Raw genomic sequence first — 12,039 nt, 5'->3', positions numbered from 1 at the left:
TTACAGAATCCACATATTCCTGCCAGTTTTAATATCTATTTTGTAATCAACAAGTGTGTAACCCCGGTCAAAGTTTGACACTTCTCTGGCCATTATCTCCGTAACCGTTCAACTTTGGACATAGGTGTTTTGGGTTATATCGGCATACTTTAACATAAGGAACACCCTCCCGAAGTTTGGCACATTCCTCCTGGGACACCCTGTATGGCACACCTGAGGAAATAGTTTACTGTTTATTAATATTTACTAATACTACTGCTGCTTCTTTTTCTTCTGGCTCAGCGCACTCTTTCTCTCCACATACAGTATACACACTGACTGGTGAAGAGCTACTACTTAAACCAGAGGTGCAATTTGTGCGTCAATTAGTAGTCTCAATACCATATCATTTAATGATGGTCATTTTTCATACCAATTTCAATATGGTGGCAGTTGTGGGTACATCACATGCATTGCCTATTATACAGGAAAATACATATGACCCTATACTCTTTGAAGAATATACTAAATTGGTACTAAAGATAATATTATTTGTAATCATTACAATAAAGTAACAATCTTACTTTAAAAATTAACAATTTCATTCCTTTCTTAATCCATATTTACACAACCTTCTTTGCAAAACTCTATGTCTTTATCAGCATTCTTGTGCCAGGCTTCTGTTTATGAAAGACCTGCTGTTGCAAAAAGAATTCCTGTAGTTAGAGTTAAGACATGCAATATGCTGAAAAACAACAACTGTGAATGCAGGTGGGACTGATTTAAAACTGATTAGAATTTAATGACATAAAAATTATATAATCCTGAATCTCTGCAGTTAACCTACATAGCAGATAAACTGCCCTCAGATACTCAAGAATCTACTGTGTACAAGCTTACTGGTTTTGTTAATCCATCAAGACTCCTTTTTAAAGATGCAAATATGCCATCAATCATTACTTGCCCATGCTGTATATCCTGTAACAGAGAAAATGAAAATGAAAATAAAACCATCCATATGATGACTTTAAAAAAATTATTTCCTACGCAGAACATAAAACATATGTATACGAAGGGGGACCCAAAAATAACCGGAACCGACTTGTTGCACGCGCATGCTTTGTAGTTACGAGTTGTGCTGCTAGGTGGTGTTAGCTGGGGGTCTCCCACGACTGTTAGTGAGCTGGCGTCAGTCTGAGTTAAGTGGTTTGTCTGTGGTGCTCTGTTGTGTGCGTTCCTGTTTCAACCCTTTGGCGATTAGTGAGATGGCCGTCTTCGGTCATGGTGAAGTTGGAGTTTTCCACTGGCTTGATGATTGCTGGATTGCTGGATGAATTCTGGATCGTTCTGCACTTCTCTCTTCAAGTCGCGGCAAACATTCACGCGGTTTTCTCTTTGGTCATCTCTGAGCAAGCAAGTAACAAATTTTGCAGACACCCGTCTCATGTGCAAACCTTCGGTTAAAATTCGCTGGACCGAGCATCCCAACAGTCTCGGCTGCAGTTTTCCCTAACAGAAAGCAAAATTTCACGCACACTCTTTGTTCCTTCTGGTCGGCCATCTCACTAATCGCCAAAGGGTTGAAACAGGAACGCACACAACAGAGCACCACACACAAACCACTTAACTCAGACTGACGCCAGCTCACTAACAGTTGCGGGAGACCCCCAGCTAACACCACCTAGCAGCATAACTCGTCACTACAAAGCATGCACGTGCAATAGGTCGGTTCCGGTTATTTTTGGGTCCCCCCTCGTATGTACAAAACATTACAAAATACATTTTATAAAATTCACCTGTATAACGTAGTTTGTCCTTTTCTTATAGACTCTTTTGTTCCATTATATGTTTTAACCCCATGAAGTCATCATCATGTGCTTGCAATACTAAACATTAGGGTGTATAACTAACTTACACACATCAATTGCTTACAGGACACCAAAATTTTTTTTCCAACATAAGTCACTAGGAACAATTTTCATAATGTAACTCAAAAATAAAACTTTCCACCTCATGCCTGCATCAAGACAATCATTCAACGACTTTAACAAAAGAAGTCCTTCTAAAGGGGCACATGGTAGGGTAATTGGTTGAGGCACTCTGCTGCAAGCTGGAAGATCATGGGTTTGATTCCCGATGAGGTCACTGGATTTTTCAATTGACCTAATCCTTCCAGCAATGCTACGACCCTGGGGTCGACTTAACCTCTAAGAGGAATGACTACCAGGAATCTTCCTGGGGGCAAAGGGCAGCTTCACCATCATGTGTGAGCAGACTGTCTAGAAAATGTGGGAGCCTCAATGTCTCACAATCAGCCTCCATGGCCTGTTACAGGGACAGATCTTTTTTTTAGTTCTCGCAAATAATACATTGTGCGTTCAAGTTCTAAGGTCTCTGATTTTTTTTCTCACTCAATAATCATACAAAAAATTTGAAACTTCTGTCACTTTTCAACGTAATCTCCCTGCAGCTGTACACATTTTTCACAACGTCGATGCCATGATTCCATGGCCACTGCGAACGCTTCTGTAGGAGTCTGTTTTGACCACTGGAAAATTGCTGATGCAATAGCAGATTGAAAAATGGCATCCATGTCTCATCCATTGTCACAGTTGATGAAAAGAAAGTCCCATTCATGCCTTCATCACGTGTCAACATCGCCTGGCAAATTTCCATGCATGCAGCCTTGCGGTCATCCGCCAGAATTCGTGGCACCCACCTGGAGGCCACTTTCCGCATTCGCAGGTCTTCATGCAGGATTCTGTGCACAGATCCCACGGAAATGCCAACTTTGGAGGCGATGTTTTCCATGCTCAATCGGCGATCCTCCAAAACAACTTTCTCAACTCACTCAACCATGTTGTCAGACAGGCTGGTGCGAGGCCAAGATTGATTTGGTTCGTCGTCACACGACATTCGGCCGTCTTTGAACTGTCGCGCCCACGAACACACATTTTTCACATTCATGACAACATCACCACACATCTCACTCAACTGGTGATGAATTTCAATGGGTGTTGCACCACGCAAGTGGAGAAAACGAATGATTACTCGCTGTTCTTGTAACGAAAACGTCGCCATTTTAAGTATCAAAAACACTCCTCACTCTTGCCGCTACCACTAGAGTTCTGTGTGCTGTACAGTGCTGCGATCTCTGTCACACATTCACAAAGAGTGCACACATATTTTAAACTAAACCGAATGTGTCTATCTGCTTCCAGTCCTGAGAAAAAAATCGGAGAACTTAGAACTTGAACGCCCCTCGTAGTTTCCAAAATCTGAGGAAACTGACTTATCTGTTGAAGTTCTGAATCTGCTGTGAAACCCACCACTGCCTACATATTACCTCCTATGAAGAAATATCTTGCAGAAGTAACACAGATTATGAAGCAGACTGGTTTCAATAGATATTCAACAAATGTCACTTGTAGTCTAGATTCAGCCCTAAAAACACATGAGCACATAAATGGGACTATACATTGAACATCAGAATCACAAAACAGAAACACAGCAGTTTCCACCAACAGTTTTTAAACACCTAATGATGATCAATGTCGAAGAAAGCAGTCTTCTGGGATTTTGCACCGTGTATATGTGGTGTTAACCGACGTTTCGGAGGAACGTATCGCCTCCATCTTCAGGGTACACTTATGTAAATAATTTTTCACTATGACTCCATACTGTCTGAAATGTCTCGATCCCTTATGCAACTATTTTGGCATACAGTTGATGTTCATATATGGCTAAAATGATTTCAGTTTTGGTCTTACAGCCTTCAAAAAGTGACTATGATGCAGTTAGCATCACATCTTTTACAATTTTCCAATCTTCAATGGTTTTTTCTTTTTGCTAAGAAATGTGTAATTTTGGAGTATGCAATCATTACATTTTTGTATGATAACTGCTGTTCCCAGTTAGCATCAAAATAACTTCTTTGACTCTTATTAACTGAGCATGAAACACAGAAAAAATCCTAAAACATGAACAAAGGTAAGGTCACTGCAATACTGAGTATAAGTATGTCAAGCTACATGTGCCTAATTAAAATGGGCTCATTTGTTTACAGTGGAGAGGATTTGGGTGAGTAGGGGAAGCATTCAATCCCTTCCATAGTCAAGGAGTGTGGTGGGTGGAGAAAGCAATTGTTTCTTGGAAGACACTGTAGGCTATGGTCAGGTTTGCACACAACAGGTTTTCTTCCACATCTAAAACAGTATAAAAGAGTGTCACAATTAACATTAGTTCGTTTACTTGTAACTTGTAACATATTCTTAAAATTAACACTTCAAAAAGCCTGAAAATAAGAGTTCTAAAACTCCTGACGTGTTTTGCATACCTCATGTGGGTGCCATCGAGCCTATGGGTGGTATGTTGACAAACTCTGAAATATGTGATCAAATGTATTTCAGCACTTTAGCTTAATGGCACTAGTGTTACTTCCACCCACGAAGGTCACATAAATTCATACTTGTGATTGTAGGAAATAAAGAGTATGATAGTGAGGTGGCCCTAAATGTCATAACGTTCATACCAAGTTTTGTAAAAATCAGTCAACTGATAAAAAAATGGAAGTGGACAAGCACACATGAGTGTGCATGCACATGTACACATGCACACTCAGCATGATGATCTCATAAGCTTACCCTTTTTCATTTGCATGTAAAAAGAAGGCTAAACTAAAGCATTATGAACAATGACTTATATCCATAAGCTTATATTATAAAATGAGCAGCACTTACAACAGCTGACAAGGAAGGGCTCATGTCCAAGCAATAGACAATGCCATAATTGTGTGTCAGAAAGATTATCGTTGAATGAGCAGTGACCAGATATTTGTACATGTGACTAGATTCAGGTTTCCATTCAGGTGGCTGTTCATGAGGAATCACCGAAAGCACCGTCAGCTCAGGCTCAGATAATGATTGAGTCTCCGGCTCAGCTTCTGTTTTGCTTGCTCCATTCTGTTGAGAGTAAAGTTACATGCAACATTAATAGCACGGAAAAGGATGAATTATTCCAGATACTAAGAAAATTCTGTTCTCTAATACAAGGAACGTTTAGAAAAGATCAAAACTTCTACAGCAGTGTTACTGCCACATGCTTCTGCTAGCTCAGTTGAAATGCTTTGAGTGAATTCAGCACATGTCACAATAAAATGTGTGGTCAATGTTGAAAATTAATTACTGTACTATGCACAATAACAGCAATCTGAGCACACTACCTTCCATTCTCTTAACCAGAAGAGATAACATGAAATCAAGCACAGGTTCAAACCATTCTGCAACAGCTGCAATATGACACTTTTCTGGTCCCTATGCTAATTATTAAAAATCTTACCAAGTCCCTTGAGCATGGAACAGTAATTGTTTTGTTCAGCTGTTCAAGGAACCACTGCATACGAATGCTCCGGGATATACGGTACTCCTTCTTCATAAGTAAGTATATAAATTTTGCCTCTAGAATCTCCATGTTCTATAACAATAAAAAGTAAATATTACAACATTATTTAAAAAAGGGAATACAGAACAGAGCTGGCAAATATGAATCCCATCCTAATATGCGCCCTCTCATAACTATCTTGAATTTTGCTGAAATCTGGTCTGAGCTAAAAGAACCACTGCAGAAAAGAGTTCCCACTTGCCCTACTTCCCCTCAAAATTCTGATCTCAGCATCCACCTCTCAGATTGGATATCATCTGAAAGGATGACAAATAAGGTTCTGACTCACCAAAGCCATGGGGTGAGGCATCATGCTCAGAGATGTCTGGCAATGGTGTGGAGATGACAGCATCATGAAAGGCAGAACTCACTGTATTTGCCTTCAACCCATATGGGGTTCTACACGTAGTGGCATTTATTTCCCCACCATACACGGGACCAAAGTATACAGCAATGGTAACAAAAAAGTTCCAAAAAAAAACTTGTAAGGAATCTCCAGTATGGAGATACCTGCAAGCAAAGATAGAAAGTACTCTTCAACATGAAGCTGGCAGATCTACTGTACCACTACAGGATGTTGGCAACACCAGCAAACCTGTGCATAACACTGAGGCAACGTGGAGTAGGGATTCAGAAATTGTCAAAAATCTTTCAATAAATTTACTCATATTAGTTAACCCTGCAAACAGGTAGCCATGGCAATTCTATGCCTGAAACTTGTTATAGATGTGGTGGATAGCACATATACTCAGACACCTAACACCTGGATTCACGGGGGCTAAACAGGAGGACTAACTAGTTCTGAGGGAACAATATTTTCTGTTGTATCTAATGGGAATTCACAATCCTCCGTTTACGTTATGAGTCACTCCTTTGTTGAGTCTCTTAAGATAACATATATGAGTGGAGGGGGCAAGAGAAACTTATTATTACCTCAGCATATCTTCTGTATGATCTGGATGAACCACCACCAACCAAGGAGATGATGGATGTCACTAACTACTGCAGCAGCAGGAGAAAGTAACTAATTATTGGATTAAGGAAAGGATTTTTTCCGAAAAAGCTGCAAACAATAATGCAGTTGAGAGCACTAATCATTCTGGCCTGCCACGATATGATTGAGGATACATGCCATCGAGGAATCAACATCACAGTTCGTGTTGAAGAAGCTGCCAGATGTTATGGTGGTCATACTGAACACTAGATTCACAGATGAAAAATCTTCATGCAACGGTATTTCTTTCTTTATGTTAGTTTCTAGTATTGTAATTGAAATAAAGTTTGTATTAATAGATAAACATTGGATCATTTCATATGCCACCCTTTAGAATGCCTTTTTCTTTCTTTAGTACATGAGCTTTATTTCCCATAACTTGAAATTCATCTGCTGTCCTCTGAAATGTCCAGGTATTTGGCACTAGTGTCAACAATTTTAGACCCACCCATTTAGAAGATGCTGCACATTTCTGTTATACTTCATCCATTAAAGAAGAATGATGGTCACATTCTTCACAAGTTTGTTCACTCTAATATTCGACTTGAAATAATGGGGTACTGGTAAAATCGAGTACCTTGGAAACTTTTGAAGGGTTACCTTGATTTGCTTGTGAAACGTTTCTTTTCCTGTAATCCATTAATTTATTTTTTAAACACCATGTTCTTTCAGCAGACAGCACCCGAATATAGTGTTGGGGCAATTTAAATCTCCAATTTGCATTTCCTGAAATCTGGATCTGTAGCATGTGACAGGATTCATCTTCAAGATACTTTCCTCAAATAATTTTTTCACTTTAATACTGTCCATAACCTTACTTCAACATGATATGCATAATTTCTGACCTGATTTAATAACATTAGAGTCCATGTTTACACAGTTTCTAAACAGTTTTGCAGTGGCAACATTGTGTTATTCCTTCGTTACCAGATTCTGAATGGATTATATTATTTTGGGAGTATATGGTATTTTCACAGCAATAACTTTCCAAGGTGAAAGCAGATAGTCACATTTTCCTCTACTTTTGATTCTGGTCCACACATTGTCAACAATAATTTCCTGTTTCCATTTTTATAAATCAGCACAACTTCGCGCATATGTATGTAAATGATGCTCTGCGTTTAGTATTGTGACATGTAGAGCCACTGCCATGTAACAGTTCTGTAAACAGGTGACAGTACAACAGCCATTGCTAGGGGACATCTCTGTGAACATGTTGTTTCCCCAGGAATGAAAAAACACGCAGCAATGGAAGGGATGTTTTCTGTGGGGACCATGCAGAGGCTACAGAATGAGGACTAGTAGTTTGGTCGAGTCAGTTGAAAGTTGCAGTTGTGAGAAAAAGCTGGTAGCTGACGCTGAGGACAGTTTAGGAACCCACAGGATGGGGAAAATCCGCAGTTGAAAGCCACTATCAAGCAACGGCTAGTGAAAACTGAAAATACTTTATGTATGCTGTAGTTACAGAGATCTTTGTTATGTGTAACTCAGCGAGATTGTCATAGTTACTTGTAATTATGAGTTTAAGGGTCCAACAAATCCAGATGCCACTCCAACCCCCCTTCCCTCCCCTCTAGTCACACTTAATATGTGACAGAATTATTCCTACAGTAAACGTCTCATTAAGGCACAATAGATCACTGTGGTCACGGTGCAAGGGCCAAAAAGGCCTACACCTTATACATTCATTCAAAAGTCTCATTAGGAATAGTCCTACAAACTTCTTCCACTTTCCAAAAGGAAACTTTAAGCTCAATATCAATAGTTCTTGGAGGACCCAAAACAGTAGAGTTACTTTTTATGTTATTATTCAGATTTTCAATGGCATTTCCCACAGTTGAGGTTATTGCGCCTTCTGTTTATTTCAATCTTCTGAAAAGAGACTGTGAATTGCCAAGAATATTACACAGGCTTCATAGAAAGATTCTAATCAATTGAGTAATTCTATTACTTTTAACAAAACATATTTTAAATGCTAGTGTTTTAACCCTTAAATACCCTTCTGGTTATGGCCATTATTGGCTGAAACTTGCAAAGGTTCTAATTTATTATTAAAAAACATTATTGCACTTGATGGAATTCAATCCTAATTTTACCTAAATGTTATAGGGCGCAATGATTGATGGCAATGCTTATCATAAAAATATTGTTTATTAAGAAAAATTACCAACTGGTTTCAGACAATCTTTTTGATTATCTTAGGCTGGGCAGAAACTAACATAACTGGACAGCAGTTACTTATGTCAACTGCTAGCCCCTTCTGGAGAACTGGTATCACAATGAACTTTTCTCGAGAGAATAGAAAAGGTACAATTTATAACTGATGCTCTTCTTTACATAGGGGTTCAGACATAATCACTTGTTTTCAACAGAAAAGAGATGAAGCCATCCAATCCTGTTAACTTTTCATTCATACTATGAACTCTTTTTATCACATCCGCTTCTGGTAACTTTGGAAGATATACCAAGTCTTTTGTATTACATTTTGAACATGTAGTTTGTGCAAGCATTATCAGTGATAAGTCTGCCAATATTGCATTGTGATAACAAAGGCAGAATTCAAAATATGGCATATTTTTGGGAAACATGGCCACTATATTAAGGTTCTGTAACAAAACATTTTCTTCCATTTTTCTCCTTTTTTCCTTTCTGCATTAATTCTATGTTTGATAATTATGTAGCAATGATATATGAACTAGATATAATGTTACATATGAAGTTGCTTTTGTTATTTTAATTGTGTAACTGCATTTTTTTAAACAAGTTGTGAAGCTGTTCATAGGTTTGACTTCTTAGTTTCTTTTTATTGGAAAATTTTAGTTGACACCTAGCTCTGATTTATCCACTGTGTTTAGCGGTACAAGTGACTTCCTCTTTTCAAACCAGACATGAATAATATCTGAATAATGGTTTAAGACGATATAGTAACTTTCCCATTTTTATCTACATAAGTTTCACTGAATTTCTCTGTCACATTTCCTTTCTGTAAGAATCACAGATCCACTTTATCACTTTCCCAAAGATTCCTATATTCATTGTTATATTTGTTTTGTGGGGTGCATTCCTATTATTATTATTATTATTATTAATTTTATTTCCATGGATCCTCACACAGCTGGAACACCAGAGGATACAGAAATAAGTCAATGAAAACAAGACAAATCACATCGATTACACAAATACAATATATTACATAATTATAATACTTAATCCATCACAATTAGAATTGTGTCACTTAAAAAATGTATTACTGTCAGGACAGGTGGATGAAAGTTAACACCAACATAATTTGACGAATTTTAATAAAGGTCGGAGTTTAAAAACTTGTCGACCGAGTAAAAGGTATTTGAGATCAACAATGATTTTACCTCCTTTTTAAAGCTTCTGAAATTTTCTAAACTTTTTATTCTTTCTAGCAATTTATTATATAATCTACCTGCCTTGTTTATTCTGAAAAAGGGCTGTCCTACATGTTCAGATATATAATTTATTTTTGCCTCTAGTATTGTACTCATACTTCTGGAAATTACATTCCAAATTACCTCTCAATGGTTTGATAAAACATAATATGGTCAAGATATAGACAGAGGGCATGGTCAGAATTTTGAATTGGAAAAATACTCTTCTACAGGACGTTCTTCTATTCACATCCGCTATTAGTCGCATCACCTTTTTTGTATCCGAAAGACCATTATACTACCTTTCGCTGGTCCCCAGAAAATTATTCCATATTTCAATCTTGACTGAAAATAAGAATAATAGATAGATCTAACCATTTTATAGCTCATGGCTTCCTTTAAGGTTCTGATAATAAAGTAAGCCTTATTTTAAATTGTACATACAGATTTAATATGGATATTCCATCTCAAATTTTCAGCAATTTTTATTCCTAAGAATTTACATCCAATTTATAAGGGAGTTCTACAGCATTATAAACAATACAAGGTTTATAAACTCTTTTCTTTCGTCTTGGGTGGAATGATAGGGCACACATTTTTATTAAGCCAACTTTCTAAGCGGTTCATTAGGAGAGTTGTTTTTTAAGCTTATCTTCTTCTTTATCTACAATCAAGATATTTATACCATCGGCATAAAGCACCATTTGAACATCTGGTATATAATTTTGTAAGTCATTTATATATAGGAGAAATAATAGGGGTCCCAATATAGGGCCCTGTGGGACACCAGAGTAATGTGTACAAACTGAATATAGTGTGATCTGACAGCAGGCTATATGTAATATCTGTTTAGTATTACTAAGCTCTTCCACATCTCGCTTAAAATAATCTATGCAATGCATCTGTATCCATCTATGTGGAGATGCACCACAAAACTGTGGGTTGTCACTCTTCTGTTCATCTGTTTCAGACACACTGGCATAACCACAGTCGCGTGGACTTTAAACCTATTAATTTGGAAAACATCGCAAGGTTCATATAATGACGTTATTTCTCTAAGGAACGTGACTGCATTACCAAATATGGTGTTTATAATTTAAATTTTCAAATAGCAAGTAAATGGAACAGAAAACTTAAACATGGCATTCAATTTAAACCTTAAACGTAAACACGCCTTCACGTGACACTAGTAAACATGCCGTAGTTAAAAACATACCTTCTCAGCCGATCCTGTTTCGCTTCCCGCCATTACTTTTCAATGCCTGACACTTTATAATTAATTATTTAAAAATATGTACATATTTCTGCGCTGACTCCCGCCCATCACAGTAACTGATAACACCTTGATAACTGCATATCTTGCTGTATTTATCAGGCTGCATAAATATGTACTACCATATTGAAAATATCATACCACAGATAATTTTGCAACTAATCGATTGAAAAATATCGAATTAAATTAGAGAGGCCTATGGAATAATTCCAATATTAAATAACTTGAGTGAATTTCTTCGCGTTGCACTTTACACAAGGAAGGTGACAATAGTTCGCCTTTATTCTTTCAGAAGATGGTATAATCCTTCCACTAGTTTTCCTCACTGACGAAACTTCACTCCACCGAACAGCTACACCTCGAATCCGTGGTTTGGTCAGAATTAGCTACTTACACGTGGTTGCAGACGTTACATACACCACAAATTAATGTTAATAGTTATGTATGAAAAGAACACAGCGCAGCGTTGTGCTTACTGTCCCTGGTTTTCTGACCGTTCATTTGTAGACATATGAGCGAAGATGATAGTTGAAAGTAAACCTAATCAATAAGAACATGATAGAACAAAATATGAAGAGTAATGCCTTGTGGCACGTGACACCGTATAGTCTGGAGGATGATTACTGACATTTACAATGAGCGTATTACCTCCACCTTCAGGGTCGAAGATGGAAGCTGTACGTTCACCCGAAACGCCGGTAAACTTGCCAGACTCTGTCACTTTACCCCAGTACCCATTGGAAAGGAGGCTTGGTGGGCCCCAGAGCTGGTCTGGATGTCATGGAGAAGAGAAAATTCTTGACCCTACTGGGACTCAATTCCGACCCCTCGTTCATCCAGCCCATAGCCAATCATTATACGAACTATCCAGACTCCCACTATAATCTTTTACACAGGAAAATAATTATATCTAGAAAATAGTCCATTAATATCTACTGTATAACACTTATGAATTC

At 37.8% G+C, this 12,039-nt stretch overlaps 1 protein-coding gene across 1 annotated transcript in view; it reads right to left on the bottom strand.

Moving 5' to 3' along the window:
- LOC111866165 (KICSTOR complex protein SZT2) overlaps positions 1-11,350 on the bottom strand; it is a gene marked incomplete at its 3' end in the record, with an annotated part of 183,834 nt that extends 172,484 nt beyond the window's left edge. The window contains 4 exon segments of the mRNA XM_033752148.1: positions 880-957; positions 4,719-4,940; positions 5,317-5,451; positions 11,027-11,350. Coding sequence (XP_033608039.1) covers positions 880-957; positions 4,719-4,940; positions 5,317-5,451; positions 11,027-11,059 — 468 coding nt within the window.
- Positions 11,351-12,039: the final 689 nt, after the last annotated feature.

The sequence above is a fragment of the Cryptotermes secundus genome, unplaced genomic scaffold (assembly GCF_002891405.2).
Source record: "Cryptotermes secundus unplaced genomic scaffold, Csec_1.0 scaffold599, whole genome shotgun sequence".
Classification (NCBI taxonomy): Eukaryota; Metazoa; Arthropoda; class Insecta; order Blattodea; family Kalotermitidae; genus Cryptotermes; species Cryptotermes secundus.
This window is presented reverse-complemented; position numbering and strand designations above follow the sequence as displayed.